The sequence below is a fragment of the Rhinoderma darwinii genome, chromosome 3 (assembly GCF_050947455.1).
Source record: "Rhinoderma darwinii isolate aRhiDar2 chromosome 3, aRhiDar2.hap1, whole genome shotgun sequence".
Taxonomy (NCBI): Eukaryota; Metazoa; Chordata; class Amphibia; order Anura; family Rhinodermatidae; genus Rhinoderma; species Rhinoderma darwinii.
The window spans coordinates 11,598,945-11,616,736 of NC_134689.1; the positions used below are offsets into that span (position 1 = coordinate 11,598,945).

At 44.1% G+C, this 17,792-nt stretch overlaps 2 protein-coding genes across 2 annotated transcripts in view; one reads left to right on the forward strand and one right to left on the reverse strand.

Moving 5' to 3' along the window:
• Window positions 1-2,210: 2,210 nt before the first annotated feature.
• On the reverse strand, window positions 2,211-14,386 carry ADCK2 (aarF domain containing kinase 2). The gene is made up of 8 exons (XM_075855898.1): window positions 13,267-14,386; window positions 10,809-10,955; window positions 10,196-10,324; window positions 8,148-8,243; window positions 6,884-7,135; window positions 6,608-6,736; window positions 5,607-5,660; window positions 2,211-3,844 (listed from the first exon to the last, which is right to left on the reverse strand). Exons 1-8 carry the CDS (start codon window positions 14,158-14,160, stop codon window positions 3,704-3,706), a joined length of 1,842 nt encoding a protein of 613 aa, XP_075712013.1. The 5' UTR covers window positions 14,161-14,386; the 3' UTR covers window positions 2,211-3,703.
• A 164-nt stretch (window positions 14,387-14,550) lies between these two features.
• DENND2A (DENN domain containing 2A) overlaps window positions 14,551-17,792 on the forward strand; it is a 74,782-nt gene continuing 71,540 nt past the window's right edge. The window contains exon 1 of the mRNA XM_075855896.1: window positions 14,551-14,645. The gene's annotated coding sequence lies outside the window, so the exon portion shown is untranslated. The remainder of the gene's footprint in view (window positions 14,646-17,792) is intronic.

The following is a 17,792-nucleotide window of genomic DNA, read 5'->3' on the forward strand; positions in this document are numbered from 1 at the left end:
CCAGGTGGAACACCCCTGCCCCCGTCCACAATCTGACCATTCGGGAAGTAGTACCCCCGGGAATAGTAGGATTATATAGAACCGAAGTCAAAGGCGGACAATCTGACGCCAAATGAAAGAGTCTTTTGCACTCTTCACATACTAAGGGACACCCAACAGGGAATGCGACGGTGATGGGACGCCCAGTAATACTTCACAACGTCAGGGACAGACAACCCCCCTGCAGATCGACTAGACAATAAAACAGATTTCGGGATTCTAAATCTGCCGGAGTGCCATATGAACCGGAGGATGGAAAACTGCAATGCCCTCAACGCCCCCATGGGTACTGCCACTGGTAGGGTCTCGAAGAAATACTACAGTTTAGGGAGCAGGGTCATTTTGACCTCTGCAATACGTCCAAAAAAGGACATGGGGAGAGAGCCCCACCTGGCCATAAGTCTACGCAATTCTACAAAAAGAGGAGGGAAATTAGTCTTGTAAACTGATGTGTAAGAGGGGGTGATTTGGACTCCTAAATAAGTCAGGGGGACCTCTTTCCAATTGTAAGTGTAGTTTTGTTTGAGGAGCAATAGAATGTGGTGTGAGACATTAATAGGGAGCGCTTCAGTTTTAGAGGTGTTAGTTTTATACCCGGAGAGCCTTCCATATCTATGGATAACGTTAGTAAGGGTAGGTAGAGAGGTATGGGGTTTAGTGATAGTCAAAAGAACGTCATCCGCAAATAACGAGACCTTGAACTCTTTATCTTGTATTTTGACCCCCGCTATATCTATGGATTGTCGTATTTGAGCTGCTAGGGGTTCAATACAGAGCACAAATAGCAGAGGTGATAATGGGCAGCCCCGACGCGTGCCATTCCAAATCTGGAACAGAGGGAAGGTGGGGTGCGGAAGTCTAATTGCTGCCGTTGGATTAGAATAAAGACCATGCAGAGCCGTCAAGAAAGGACCCGAAATCCCATACAAACTCATAGTTTCAAACATAAACGGCCATCCCAAGCGATCAAACGCCTTCTCCACATCCAGGCTAAGACGGATCGCCGATTCCTCTTGCTTGTGAAGAGAATCAATAATATCAAGGGTCCTCCTTGTGTTGTCTCGCCCTTGTCTAAGGGGCACAAAGCCCACTTGGTCTTTATGGATCAAAGATGGGAGCCAAACATTAAGTCTATTTGCAAGGAGCAAGTAAAACATTTTTAGAAAAGAGCTATGGGTCTATATTTGGAGCAATCTGCGTGATCCTTACCCGGTTTAGGGATCAGTGTAATGTGAGAATGCAGGAACGATTGAGGGATGGGAGAACCTTGTGGGAAGGCGTTAATCAAGGAAACCATCTTTGGAACCAAGATCTCCACGAAAGTCTTATAATATATATACACGTGAAGCCGTCCGGCCCAGGGGCTTTACCACCAGGGAGGTCCTTCAGAATGTCATATAACTCCTCCGAAGAGATCAAGGCATTCAAAGAAGAAAGATCTGCAGCCCTTAGGGTATGTTCACACGGCGGGGGTCCGTAACGGCTGAATTTACGGGGATGTTTCAGCCTGAAAACATCCCCGTAATTTCAGCCGTACCGGCATGTGCAGGCGCTTGAACGCCGCGTCAATTACGGCCGTAATTAGCGCTGCTATTCATTGGAGTCAATGAATAGCGGCTCCAATTACGGCCAAAGAAGTGACAGGTCACTTCTTCTACGCGGGCGTCTATTTACGCGCCGTCATTTGACAGCGGCGCGTAAATATACGCCTCGTGTGAACAGACAAACGTCTGCCCATTGCTTTCAATGGGCAGATGTTTGTCAGCGCTATTGAGGCGCTATTTTCGGGCGTAATTCGGGGCAAAAACGCCCGATTTACGTCCGTAAATAGGCTGTGTGAACATACCCTTAGTTTAGGAAGAGGACACGAGGAGAGAGTTATTATGTACTGGGTGAAAGGAGGTGATTAGTAAAACCCGAAGCGCTGTAAAGATATCACAGAATTTCTGTGAACATTAACTTTAATAAAAAAGTAGTACCTTTGTCAGAGCCCCTCATTGGGAGGGGCATTCTGAGTTTTGCTATAGGGCCCTATAATTTCAGTGTATGCCCCTGCCCTGAATGACATGTAAATCTGCATTGTTATGCAGTTTCACTCCCCTCCTGCATCTCATTGGTTGCTCTGCCTGTTATTACTGTCGTTTTTGAATTCTATTCATGAACCAGGAAGCTCAGGATGAACAGAATTTTATTTACCACCCAAACAGGAATGTAAAACGGTTCGTAATTGCACAGAATTGATAAAATATTCCCCTAGATCAGACGTTTTTTTCTTTAAAATATATACATTTTATCAGTAAGAAATGCTGCGTCTGATGCCACAATCTATGCCATGTCGTCCTCCATTCAAAGGAAGGATAAGAAACTCCATCCGTACATGAATAAACAGCTGCAGGTAGATGGATATATATATATATACACACACGAGTCACATTATTATGACCACCTCCTACTTTCGACGTCGGCAGCGCGTAGCCCATGAAGGAAGTGATGTGTCGGGGCTTGGTGGGTATATAAGGTGTGCGATATGCGGATCACATATCACTCGTTGTTGTCATGGCCAAAAAGGGGCGATTTATCAGAGTTGCAAAAAAAGGATAATTATTTTCTTTCAGGCCAGGGCGGCGGTATTTGCGGGTGGCGGTATTTGCGGGTGGCGGTATTTCTCACACAGCGCATTTTGTGACCTGTTCGCGTGCTGCTGTGGTGACAGTGTATCGTGAGTGGACAAATGGCACCATTGGGAATAACCAATGTGGAAACTGCGGAGCACCGCGTGCCATTGATGTGAGAGGTGAACGTCGACTATGAAGGTGCGCGAGGGCTAAACGACGCGCTACAGTGGAGCAGCTCACCGTGAAATTCAACCAGAGGGCGACCAGACGTGTGTCTAAAACAACAGTTCAGCGAACCCGACTGGGTATGGGGCTCTGAAGCAGACGGATGGTCACTGCTCCTATGTAACAAGGGTGCACAGGGAAAAACGACTTCAATTTGCGCAGCAGTATTGGATTTGGACCACCGTTGGTGAAGGGTTGTCTTCTCCGATGAGTCCCGTTTTCTACTTCATGGAACGGATGGACGTTGGCGTGTCAGGCAAGAAACATCAGAGAACAAACACCCGGCAACCATTGCTGGAGGAACACGAGCCGGTGGCGGCAGCGTTATCGTCTGGGGAATTTTTTCATGCCATTCTCTGGGCCACTCATCCATGTGGAAGGCTCTAAAGAGATTTGGGTGTGAATCCATCATTGCGATCACCTCCACCCATCCATGCTGATTGTCTTCCCCGGGGCAGATGGAATCTTCCAGCAAGACAATGCGACATGTCACATGGTTAGAAATGTCCAACAGTGGTTGGAAGAGCACGACCAAGACTTCCAAATACTTCCCTGGCCCCTAATTCTCCAGACTGGAACCCAATTGAGCATCTGTGGGACCTCGATCGTGTTGTTTGCTCTATGTACCCTCCAGCAGATGTGGGATGTTCTGCAGTCAGAATGACTCCAGATACCGGAGACATCCGACCAGCACATTATTGATCTCTCCAAGCCCGATATTGCCAGCATCAATCTCAGAAGGAAAATGGGCTGTATTGAGGGGATAAAACAATTTTTTATAGTTTGGGGGGGATGGGGAGGTGCTTCTACTGTCCCGGCATGGGCTATAGCAGAGACGCAGCACTCTTTAGCAGCAGAGGTTTGGCTGCCTCCAGTATATCAATCTCTGGATCCAGAGAGCGTCCAAGTCCTTCCAAGACCAAAATGGCAAAAACAATAGATGCAAAGTTACTCTCCAGTTTCACCTGAAAATACAAAAATAAAATAAAAAAATACTGCGGTATTCTAGAATAATGTCACTATTACATTTTCTATATTACTCCACTCACATCCGGAGCTGCATTTAATACTCTGTAGACTTCCGGTTAGCACTTAGGCTGCAGGCTATAATATGTCCCCTCCTGGTTCAGTGTATGGAGAGGACATACTGTGCGCTGCACCATAATGCAATGTATTATAGCGGCTCAATTATATCGCTAGGGTGTGGGTGCACAGTATTGAATGTGAATGGAGAAGAGGACATGCCTAGCTGTGACCGTGCAGGCAGCAGAATTCCAAACGCAGCTTTGAATGTGAATGGAGAAGAAGACATGATGCGGCTCAAGATCAGAATTAGATAAGATTTGCAAAGTTACTCAACATTATATCGACATACACTGGCTGGATCCGGTATATTCTTGAGTATTTATGGGGCATTGAGTAACAATTTCGCTGCCAGGTGTTTTTGAAAACGTTGCACCTCTTGTAGCCAGGACAATTTTTACACTTTTGACATGTACAAATAAAAACTAAATCTCCATACCCATATATATATATATATATATATATATATATATTCTAAAAGTTGACACCTGGCACATGGACGAGATGCCCCTCAGTACTTTATACACAAGGACACCATCATGCAATTTTGTGTCAAATTGAAACTTTTTTTTTTTTTTAAATAAGGGTTGATATACACAAAAGAAGGTTTGCACAAAAAAAAAAAAACAATGTAAAAATAATAGACCAAGGTGTGATTATGAACATTAGACTGAGTAGACATTGCTTGCGGCTTTGCCCGTGAAATTACACACACACACTATGCTGTGAAAATCTACATTTTTGGAGAAAGCACAGCATATGGTGTATAAAAATACAGCTTAATAATTTATACAACCACCTTCATGCAACTTTGCAGCAAACAAATAAAATTTATGCAACCAAAATATACTCTGCAAAAAACGATAAGATGTGAGGTGTTGATACATGCCACACGTCTACGTTTACAGGTGCGTGCGTTAAAGAAACGCCAAAACTACAGGAACGCAGCAACCAATTTTTGCATGTAAATTAAATTGGGGATTCTATAGGTATATCATTTTCCGTACAAACTGTTTTCCCACGTCACAGTTGAATTGTGTTTTTTGACACAATTTCATAGAAAAAGCAGCAAAGCAGCTCCATCTTGTCACAATTCTGCGAAAATCACAGCAAAAAAAACTAAAATTGACTGAAATGTGGGAACACAGCCTAATCCTAATCAATAATCGCAATTCCCTAAAGTTAATCGAATGCATTAACTAATACAGATTTTTTTTTTAGTGGAACTAGCTGGAAACAATCGTTTATGGCCACTGTCAGGGGTTGAAAATTTATTTTTTTAAATGACAGAAATCTTCATCTACTGCCATACAGGGACGGGATGAGGATGAGAGCTTCTCCTCCTGTCCCTGCACGCAAATATATGCAGCTCCCACTTCAACCTGCTCTAACTCAGACTAGATCATAGCTTTAAAAAAAAAAAAAAAAAAAAAACAGGATCGCAGATCTAGCTACGACCTAGCCGGAGCTAAAGCCGTTAGAAAGTAGATAGAGCTGCAATCCTGAGCTTGTTTGAAAGCTAAGATTAGTAGCAAGAACGTAGCAGATAGGTCCTTAGCTACTGAAGTGTCTTCCTGCCAGGGCTTATGAGAAACATCCTTGGAAAGGAATCATCTGAACATAACATCAAAATGGAAACTATACCTTGTGTGTCATCAGAAGCCGAAAAACCTGAGACAGCAAAGCTACAACCTGGAGCTGAATAAGATGCCAATAAAAATAACAGGTAGATTAGCTACATTGCATATATAAATACTTTTCGCAAGATCAGCTTACTGCTATCCTGAAATACTCTGTGTTACTGGGAGACCCTGCTCCTTCTACTTTTGGTCTGTGACCTTCCACTTGACTCCATTCCCCTCCTTGCATCATGACACTGCCTCTGAAACATGCAGCCCTGTCCTAAATTATTTCACCACTTCAGTGGACAGGTAACTGCCCCCTGCAAGATCAGCACACTCCTGACAAACTCTGTGCTGCCCGGAGACTATGCCCCTTCCACTACAAGTCTAATATTCTACTGGTCTCCTTTCACTACTCAAATTAGTCATCGCCTCCTGCTGCTGTCATAACTCCCAAGATCTTTCTGGCTAAAGAAAAGGATAGGCGGAGTAGCTTGTCAGCCATGTACCGAGAGCTGGTACCTATTAGGGCATATGGACATTATATAGTGGGCCAACTTGCCTACCCCCAGCTCGGAGCTCCACTTATAAGACAGGTCGGACACCAGCTGCATAGACGAGACCTCAGTGCAACCATGTATCACGTTGTTGTCCATTGGAAAGTTTTCCCTGCCGCAAAAGGTTTGATATTTTACTGCACACGCCGCAAAACCCATTCCCAAATGTCTTATATGGGAATTGGGATTCAATAAAGGGAAGCCCCAATTCAAATCCTTCTTCTATTAGCTCGAGCGGAGAGGGGCTACAAGGAGGGTCTCTCATTCTGGAGGACCTGGCACATCGATACATTACATAAATAGCCCATTGATTTCAATGGAACTGTGTAATACTTAGTTTCTCCTGTGGTGGTGCTGCAGCGGAATTGAACACTTGCTGCCAGCTTCCTCCATAGATCAAAGCCAATTGCTAGAGGTTCCAGTAGTGAAGGTTGGCAAAGTGTAAATAGCGGCATTGTGCCCTCACCTTCCCCAGAGATACTGTATTCTTCCTGGCCTCGTTCACCAACTCTGCCATTTGGGACTTGAAGCTTTCCACATCTATACATTGATTGGCTCTGGCGTGATGCAGGATCAGCTCAGCCACCGTCTCTCCCTGCAGGAACCAATCAGAGCACACCAAAACTAAATCTATGGAACGTTTACTTTTCCATTCCCTAAATTTCCTAATCTTGGTGAAAGGGAAACAAAAAGACACAATAAAAGGGAACTCTACGACTCTCTTTTACAGCTGTCCACTCACCTGCCCTAGTACCACCGCAGTAAAGACAGAGCGGAAGTTCTCAAGATCTTTTTCCTGCAGCTCAGCCACAATGCCGGCATCCAGCAAGACCAACCTGAGAGGGCAGCGGCTGGGCCGGACATCTACAATGAGAGTGTCACACATGTCCACTAGGGTGGTCTGGTCACTGTGCACAGGGGACAACTCCTGAACTCCTTGCACGAGGATGTTACCAGGGTGGAGGTCAGCGTGGACAAAATTATCCACAAATATCTGAAAGGAAAGAAGGTGTAAAAATTCTATGAGGAGAAATCAAGATGGTCCAATCTATAACTTTACAATTACTGCCATTACCAACTCAGCCACCAGAGGCAGCGTTGGGAGCTACGGAAGGGTCAAGTCATCTCGACTTCTGGAATTCTACAAAATACGGGTTAGTAGATTGTGGGAGCGTAGGTGGGAAGTTACAATGTTGATTTTATTTTTCTAACAAAACAAAGAAAAAAGATTCAATATTTTCTAATTTTCATAATGTCACGTCTCTGTAATTGTCTCAACATCCTCAGAGGTTGGAGCTCCATTTTCCTGATACAGAGCTTCAAATCTCCTGCCTAGGCATAGGAAAGTCAGTTTTCGGCATTACAATGCCATCTCACAGCTGTTCCCTTTGTCATTCAGAGGTTGCATTAGTTCTATGGGGCTTAGACAATGGGGAGGTCCAATGCTAAACTACAACACCCCCATGTGCCAGTTCCCACTTCCAAAATCAGCATGGGGGGGGGGGGGGTTCGGTGTTTAAGCATTGCCACCCTACTTCGGTTTACAGCACCTGTAACACTACACACCCCCTGTAGCGTTTTCAATGTTCGGTGGTAGCAAGAGAATGTTATAAGAGAGGACTGCCAGTAGGTGGAGTAGGGCTGGGGTGACATGACTGTTGGTGTGATTGATCGAGACCTTGCACCAGGGGGAGGCGTTCTTCAACCGTCACTTGTACCGTTAGGAAATTGTAGACCACTGAGAGACAAATTTGGGTTGTACTTTGCCCAGTTTTAAAAAAATAAATAAATAAATTGAGCAAATACATTTAAATGGGTCATCCAGTCATAAGAAATTGATGGCCTATCCTCAGGATAATGTATACATTACGGAAACCAAAACGGAACAAATTGTAAAAAAAAAAAAAAAAACAATTCGTATTGCGTATCCGGAATTAATCTCTATTTTCATACGCAAGTGTGAAGGAGGCCCCAAGTTTGTAATTGCCAATGGAAAAGGTTCCTACCATCTTCAGCAACATGTCCACTCCCATTGCTGCGATCCGATGTTTGATCTGAGAAGAACCAGTCTCCTGCAGGTAAACAGACAATGGTTCTCCATCCTAACAAAACAAAAAATAGAATTGTCTGGTTTAGAAAACCCATTTTCGGATACAGACTGCAGAGGGCCCCTGTGCAAAGAATGTACCTGGGCCCCCCATAACCTAACCACGCCCGCACGCATATAAAACTGCACATATAGACAGACCTCTGTGACCCGCACCTATCTCTAGAATGGGGCCCCTAAACCCTGTTCTGCCTTTCTCGGCTCCTGCTGCTTTCCGGCCACTTCCTGATTAGAAGGTCGGGAGTTACAAAAACAGTAACGCACACGGAGCTACGCTATGTCCGCAACTCCCATAGAAGTGAATGGCAGTCGAAACCGAGAGTAGTTACAAAGAGCATCCGTCTCTCCCGAGGACCTGGCTTGTCCATGCATTACAAGGACAGCTTATTGATATAAATGAGAACGGTGTAATACTGCATTTCTCCTGTGGTGGCGCTGCAGGCAAATTAAACACTTGCTGCTAAATTCCCCCACAGATTACCACTGATCACTGCGGGTTCCAGCAGCAGGACACCATGTGATCAGCTTATTATCATGGGGACTTTCTAACACGTTGTATTTAATTTTATTTGGGAGTTTTTAAGGTGACCAAATAACAGCAATTCTGTTTTGTTTTTTTTTGTTTTTATGGCGTTTACCGTGGGGATTACTGATATAATAGTTTGGACTTCTACGAGTAAGACCATACCAATTAGGTTTATTTTTAATTTTTTTCACATTCATTTGGGGGGGGTTTTAACTTTTAATATTTTTTTGTATATTAAAAAAACTTTGTTTTTTACTTTTCTTTTTAGCCTCCATAGAGGACTTGAACAAGCGAACATTCGTATGCGGGTACAATACCCTACCATGCTTATGTATCGGAGTATATTGTGCTATTTACAGGCTCCTACGAAGTCAAGCCTCAGGCAGGGTATAATGGGAGTGCAAAGATGGCAGACCTGAGGGCCTTACGACAACCATCGATATCCCGCAATCAAATTGCGGGGGAGGCGATGGGGTAACTAGGAAGCTCGCTCATTCTTAGGCCTTATACACACGGGTGTTACGCATCTCGGACGTGAAAAACTTCAGTTTTTCACGTCCGAGGTGCATCCGTGCTCTGCGCTATGGGATGCAATATCACGCATCCCCCCTAGACTAGACTATGGAGGGATGCGTGAAGCGTGGAAAAAATAGGACATGTCCTATTTATTCACGGACCCTTCACACGGTCTGTTGAAACAATGGCCGTGTGAACGGCCACATTGAATTACATAGGTCCGTGTGACGGCCGCCACATGGACGTATAACACGCCCGTGTGAATAAGGCCTAAGACAAAGATGCCGCGGTCGCTGTGGACCGTGACATCTAAGTGGTTAAACAGCCCGGACCATAGTTATCTCCAATCCTGTACGTTGCAGTGAGGTGTCAGCAGCAACATACAGCCGACACCTGCTAAATATGGAGCGTGCTCAGACTAGGAGCCCGCTCTATACTCCCCCTTTCGCTCCCGTGATATAGTTACCTCATGTGATGCCAAGGGGTTAGGGCTGTTCTGATAGTGGAACCTCCAATAATCAGATGTAATCTGTGGGAGACTTTTTCAATTGTTCTGTAGCACCGCCCCAGGTGAAATGATGTATTACACAGTATACATAAAAATCAATGGATTGTCTATGTAATACACAAACGTGTTGGGTCCTCCACAGCAAGAGACGCTCTTTGTCCGTTTTTTCTAATTGATGGGGGCTCAGAAAACCCCTTTATTGCTGCATGATATCCCACAAATACCATTATTTTTCTCAAAAATATTTATGGTTAGGCAGCCGCTCATTTATGAAAACGAACAAAGCCAAATTGGAGCTCTTGTTTAGAAACCAATCAGATTTCAGCCAAGATATCCCCATTTTCAGCAACAAATGACGCGACCTCCAATGAAGCTCCTGACCACAGTAAGTACTCACCTCGAAAGTCTCCACCAAGATGTTCCTGGTCACAAACGGTCGCAGGGGAGTGGGAAACTTTATAAAATCTATTTTCTCAAACTTTTGTTGAAACGTTTCTAAGTTCCTGGCTTCAAAACGCAGGTCTATCTGCAAAAAAAAAAAGATACAGTGAAGAGTCTCGTTTCAGGTATATGGCTGGTCCCCTGCAATTTATGATTCTCTCAAAGGAAATAATACGTTTTATGCAGAACTAATGTCTCCAATGCTTGATATCAGAGTTCTCGAACTATAGGATCCAACATATCACTGCAGACCCTGCTGGTTCAGGCTCTTCAGTGGCAGCAGCTTCCCCCTTACAAAACGTATAGGGGGGACATGAGCCATTTAGAGTAAAGCTAGCCACGCAGTTTAGAAATCTGTCCAACAGCTATTGCTCCCGACATGCCAGATCCAACATGACACATTAGATGGTTGGCCGATCCTGCCGAAACTGTAAATTGGGAAGGAAGTTACAACTATCGTCAGCAATAATGGCAGCTATGCAGAGTTGTCCCTGGTCACCCGGCCACCCAACCTGTATACAATTATCCGGAGTATTTCATTGCTATAAAGGAAAAATTGTTAAACTTACTTGTTGGGTCATTAATTTTTCAAACTCTTCCACAATCTCTGTCAAACTCAACCACCTGAATCCCGGGATAAGACTAAGTAAGTTGCTCCAGGTCTTCATGATGAGAAGGTCCATCTTCACTTGCTGGCCAAGATTTGGATGCAGGACCTAGTAACAAGGTGAGACTTAATGGATATCAAAAGAAGAACAAGCGCCAAAACCAACAGTAAAACTGCGGAGAAAAAGAGAGAACGGAAAATTAAATTTCGAGGGTCTCATCACAGACGACCCCTATTATATGGGAGCCACGGCCCGACAGCCATTTTCCAGCAGGTGTTCATGTAATACGCGGAAGGCTAAAGTCCGCCAGAGCAGCACTCTTATCTGGCCCTGAGGCAAATCCACAGCACAGGACATCTTCTTACTAGATCTTATTGGGGTTCAAGATCGAAGAACCCACAAAAAGAAGCCATGGCAGTTTTCATTTAAAGAGGCTCTGTCACCAGATTTTGCAGCCCCTATCTGCTATTGCAGCAGATCGGCGCTGCAATGTAGATTACAGTAACGTTTTTATTTTTTAAAAACGAGCATTTTTGGCCAAGTTATGACCATTTTTGTAGTTATGCAAATGAGGCTTGCAAAAGTACAACTGGCGTGTTGAAAAGTAAAAGTCCAAGTGGGCGTGTATTATGTGCGTACATCGGGGCGTGTTTACTACTTTTACTAGCTGGGCGTTGTGTATAGAAGTATCATCCACTTCTCTTCACAACGCCCAGCTTCTGGCAGTGCAGACACAGCCGTGTTCTCCAGAGATCACGCTGTGTCGTCACTCACAGGTCCTGCATCGTGTCAGACGAGCGAGGACACCGGCACCAGAGGCTACAGTTGATTCTGCAGCAGCATCAGCGTTTGCAGGTAAGTCGATGTAGCTACTTACCTGCAAACGCTGATGCTGCTGCAGAATCAACTGTAGCCTCTGGTGCCGACACGATGCAGGACCTGTGAGTGACGTCACAGATCTGCACTGCCAGAAGCTGGGCGTTCTGAAGAGAAGTGGATGATACTCATCAGAACGCCCAGCTAGTAAAAGTAGTAAACACGCCCCGATGTACGCACATAATACACGCCCACTTGGACTTTTACTTTTCAACACGCCCACTTGGACTTTTGCAAGCCTCATTTGCATAAATACAAAAATGGTCATAACTTGGCCAAAAATGCTCGTTTTTTTAAAATAAAAACGTTACTGTAATCTACATTGCAGCGCCGATCTGCTGCAATAGCAGATAGGGGCTGCAAAATCTGGTGACAGAGCCTCTTTAAGGGGGTTTTATAAAAACACCACCATTTCAAGATAGAAAAAAGTTTTTCTAACATACTTACTGTAAAACTTTTTCCACGACCCCTTCCTCTGATCAACTGCGTTCTTGTGCGACAACTAAGACCTTGCTTGTACAGTGATGTCACATGACTGCATTGTCCAATGGCTGCGGTGTCACGTTACATCCCTATGGAAGAAATGTCACTGCAATGCACGTCACCATTTCCTACAGCCAATGGACGATGCGCTATGGGATATGAAATTTGAAGACAAGTATAAATATTTTCTCTAATTTATGCAGGTTGGCTTGGTTTTTGTGGTACTGGAAATGCGCCGTATTCCTTTTATAGGGATCAGAGTTTTCTCATACAGAGCTCCAAATACTCTGCTTCCCTTCACATAACAATGGGACTAAATAATACAATTATATCCGCCAGCAACTACCACTAGAGGGAGCTCACTGCATATTTATACTGATCCTGCTTATCTCAATGGGAGCTACAGAAATCAGTATACACTAAACTCCCTCTAGTGGTGGTTCCAGATAGCCAGAATTTTATTAAAGAGGACCGGTCACCTCTCCTGACATGTCTGTTTTAGTAAATCCTTGCATTCCCCCTTAAATAACAATTCTGGAGCAACTTTGCTTAGCATTCTGTTTTACCTTTCCTCTGTTATTCCTCCTAGAAGTTTATGAATAAATTGACAACTGGGTGTTACCAGTTGGGAGTGTGTCCCTACACAGCCTGACACTGTCCAATCAGTGCTGGCAGAGCGAGACTGTAGGTACACGCCCCTTTGACAAGTGGAATGGTAACACCCAGTTGTCAATGTATTCAAACATTTCTAGGAGGAATAACAGAGGAATGGCATAACGCAGAGTTGTTATTTCTTGGGGAATACTACAGACATGTCAGGAAAGGTCCTCCTTAACTATATAACGAGAATTCGAAGCCCCATATATGAAACATATCCAATGCCGCTCATTGTTGGACCATCGGATGGTGCGTTCTGCCCTCGGTCAATATAATGGCGTAATTGGTCAAACATCTCAATATAATCGCTTAATCTTTGTAGCATAAACTTTTTGATGAAGATTTCAAAAAATTCCTCTAAAAGAAAATAAGCCATTTTGGATAATTCGATGACAAATCTTACTTTTACCGCCACTGGGACTAAGTGATCTTCCGGTGATGCTCTTGTTGAAGGTAATGGCTTAGCTACAAAATTATGGTCCTTCGGAGAACTTTGGTTAGGTTGTCTCCTGCTCTTCAGACGTCCAAAAATCCCATGAAGCCCCGGTACCTCCCATGCTTCATATGCAGAACCCCGCTCCATACTCTCTACTAGAGATTGGGATTCCAAGTTGTGGATAACAGATAGGTCAGCGTAGGCCTTATATACCTGGGCCACACAACCAGATCCTACAGGATCCCTGCTGAGGAACCTCAACACATGACCATAGTTCTTTCCAAAGGCTCTTCTCAGACAGAGTTCAGTGTATTCCCAGGGGTGCGGAGCGACTTTAACATGCAATTTAGAAAACAGAACACAGAACTCCTCCGAGAAGAGGTCTCGTCGAGTGCTAGCCCATTGACCAAGCTTAATGCACGCTGGTCCTGATGATTCTGTGGCCTTCAACAAGAGACAAAGCCAAAGAGAATTCAGAGATGCCGAAAGGTACGTCAGTGGGAAGACGAATAACAGGGGTCCAAATTTACAAAGAAGAATAAAAGAGCGCACGCCAATACGAATAATAAAGTCGATCTTCCGCAGTAACGTCTCTGGTGGCTTCTGTGGACTGAATGAAGGTCCAAAACTCAAGATCTCCGGACCTGGATCTTCTTTATAGACCAGCGTCTCACACTGTGTTGTGGTGACATATCGAACACCCCAGCACCACAAGGCGATCCTTGACAGTGTCTTCACATTTGTACACCTGAGTCTCCGAAATGCAAGGTCCCTCCATTTAGACAGATCCCTGGATCTCCTGCATAGGCAAATCCTGGTGCAAATAGAGACTCCAGCTCTGAGTGATCCGGCCAGTGACATTGTAATCGGGTTATATACAGATCATAGTAATGGCTGCTCTGCTTCCTCTCCAGCCAGTGATCACTGCGACCTGGAACCCTGCGCGACTGGATCTCCCATACAGCAGCGACCTGCGAGTCTCAGCAGTCAATGAAGTCCGCCGGTCACGTGACCTACTGCCCGGCAATCACCACGCTCTGAGCTTAGAACCCTGAGAGCGCCAACGTTCTAAAGATGACAGGAACATAGCCGCGCCCCCTCACCGTGACGTCAGAACTTCCATTAACCCTACCGTAGCCGCAGAGCTGTACAGTTTATACAGTGTAGACTATACAGTTCTGCGGCACTCTGTGGAGGGAGGGTAGGGGGCAGTGGTGCCAGATTAAAATAACCAACATGGGGGGTGGTGAGTTTCTGTGTCAGTCATAATTAGTGATGCCCACTGGTAACATGGATCCACTCTTCAGGGACTGGCATCAGGAGACTGGAAAGTCTGGGTAAAAGAGGTGGGTGAGGAGATCATCTATCTATCTATCTATCTATCTATCTATCTATCTATCTATCTATCTATCTATCTATCTATCTATCTATCTATCTATCTAATATCTATCTATCTATCTATCTATCTATCTATCTATCTATCTATCTATCTATCTATCTATCTATCTATCTATCTATCTATCTATCTATCTATCTATCTCTCAGCCTGTAGTGTGGGTGACTGTCAGGGTGGGAGACATCTGTTGCAGGCGTCACTCTCTCCACAGACCCCATATTGTGAGGTGGGTGCAGTTGTTGCAGGACAGGTGGTCTACAGCGAGGCCGGTGGAGGTCCCTCTGTTGCCTCAGGATATATTCCGGCCATTATTAGGAGATGTGTGAAATCTTTCGGTGGTCAAAATGTGATATTATGGGGTGTCAATACGGATACCTTCAATCAGCTGTTACCCAAGTCAAACCGTGCCAATCTGTGTCAGATCTGCCTGATGAGAAATGTACAGTTTCCCCTGTGTACTCCATGTTACAGGTTACCTATAGAATATCTCTGCAGAATAAGGCCCCATGCACATGACCGAAAATCGCCCGTAATTACGGACCCATTAATTTCTATGGCCGACGGACACCATCCCGTATATTTACGGAAGGTGTCCGTGCCGTAGAAACTTTCAGAAAAAACAGGACATGTCCTATTTTTTAATTGTACAGACCGTGCTCCCATACTTTATAATGGGAGCACGGCCCGTAAATGCGAATGGCTGTCCGCGGGTTGTAATTACGGGCACGGTCGTATTCATGGGGCCTAACTTGAGCAATGTTTGCAAATTCTGCTGGTGGAGTTACTGTATACATACCTTACATTAGTTTTGTAATGTATGTACACAGAGACACCACCAGCAGAATAGTGAGTGCAGCTCTGGAGTATAATACAGGATGTAACTCAGGATCAGTACAGGATAAGTAATGTAATGTATGTACACAATGACTCCACCAGCAGAATAGTGAGTACAGCTCTGGAGTATAATACAGGATGTAACTCAGGATCAGTACAGGATAAGTAATGGAATGTATGTACAGTGACTCCACCAGCAGAATAGTGAGTGCAGCTCTGGAGTATAATACAGGATGTAACTCAGGATCAGTACAGGATAAGTAATGTAATGTATGTACACAATGACTCCACCAGCAGAATAGTGAGTACAGCTCTGGAGTATAATACAGGATGTAACTCAGGATCAGTACAGGATAAGTAATGGAATGTATGTACAGTGACTCCACCAGCAGAATAGTGAGTGCAGCTCTGGAGTATAATACAGGATGTAACTCCGGATCAGTACAGGATAAGTAATGTAATGTATGTACACAGTGACTCCACCAGCAGAATAGTGAGTACAGCTCTGGAGTATAATACAGGATGTAACTCAGGATCAGTACAGGATAAGTAATGGAATGTATGTACAGTGACTCCACCAGCAGAATAGTGAGTGCAGCTCTGGAGTATAATACAGGATGTAACTCAGGATCAGTACAGGATAAGTAATGTAATGTATGTACACAGTGACTCCACCAGCAGAATAGTGAGTGCAGCTCTGGAGTATAATACAGGATGTAACTCAGGATCAGTACAGGATAAGTAATGTAATGTATGTACACAGTGACTCCACCAGCAGAATAGTGAGTGCAGCTCTGGAGTATAATACAGGATGTAACTCAGGATCAGTACAGGATAAGTAATGTAATGTATGTACACAGTGACTCCACCAGCAGAATAGTGAGTGCAGCTCTGGAGTATAATACAGGATGTAACGCAGGATCAGTACAGGATAAGTAATGTAATGTATGTACACCATGACTCCCCCAGCAGAATAGTGAGTACAGCTCTGGAGTATAATACAGGCAGTAACTCAGGAGCAATACAGAGTAAGTAATGTAATGTATGTACACAGTGATTACACCAGCAGAATAGTGAGTGCAGCTCTGGAGTATAATACAGGATGTAACTCAGGATCAGTACAGGATAAGTAATATAATGTATGTACACAGTGACTACACCAGCAGAATAGTGAGTGCAGCTCTGGAGTATAATACAGGATGTAACTTAGGATCAGTACAGGATAAGTAATGTAATGTATGTACACAGTGACTCCACCAGCAGAATAGTGAGTGCAGCTCTGGAGTATAATACAGGATGTAACTCAGGATCAGTACAGGATAAGTAATGTAATGTGTGTACATAGTGACTCCACCAGCAGAATAGTGAGTGCAGCTCTGGAGTATAATATAGGATATAACTCAGAATCAGTACAGGATAAGTAATGTAATGTATGTACACAGTGACTCCACCAGCAGAATAGTGAGTGCAGCTCTGGAGTATAATACAGGATATAACCCAGGATCAGTACAGAATAAGTAATGTAATGCATGTACACAGTGACTCCACCAGCAGAATAGTGAGTGTAGCTCTGGAGTATAATACATGATGTAACTCAGGATCAGTACAGGATAAGTAATGTAATGTATGTACACAGTGACTCCACCAGCAGAATAGTGAGTACAGCTCTGGAGTATAATACAGGATGTAACTCAGGATCAGTACAGGATAAGTAATGCAATGTATGTACACAGTGACTCCACCAGCAGAATAGTGAGTGCATCTCTGGAGTATAATAAAGGATGTAACTCGGGATCAGTACAGGATAAGTAATGTATGTACACAGTGACTCCCCCAGCAGAATAGTGAGTGCAGCTCTGGAGTATAATATAGGATATAACTCAGGATCGGTACAGGATAAGTAATGTAATGTATGTACACAGTGACTCCACCAGCAGAATAGTGAGTACAGCTCTGGAGTATAATACAGGATGTAACTCAGGATCAGTACAGGATAAGTAATGCAATGTATGTACACAGTGACTCCACCAGCAGAATAGTGAGTACAGCTCTGGAGTATAATACAGGATGTAACTCAGGATCAGTACAGGATAAGTAATGTAATGTATGTACACAGTGACTCCACCAGCAGAATAGTGAGTGTAACTCTGGAGTATAATACCGGATGTAACTCAGGATCAGTACAGGATAAGTAATGTAATGTATGTACACAGTGACTCCACCAGCAGAATAGTGAGTGCAGCTCTGGAGTATAATACCGGAT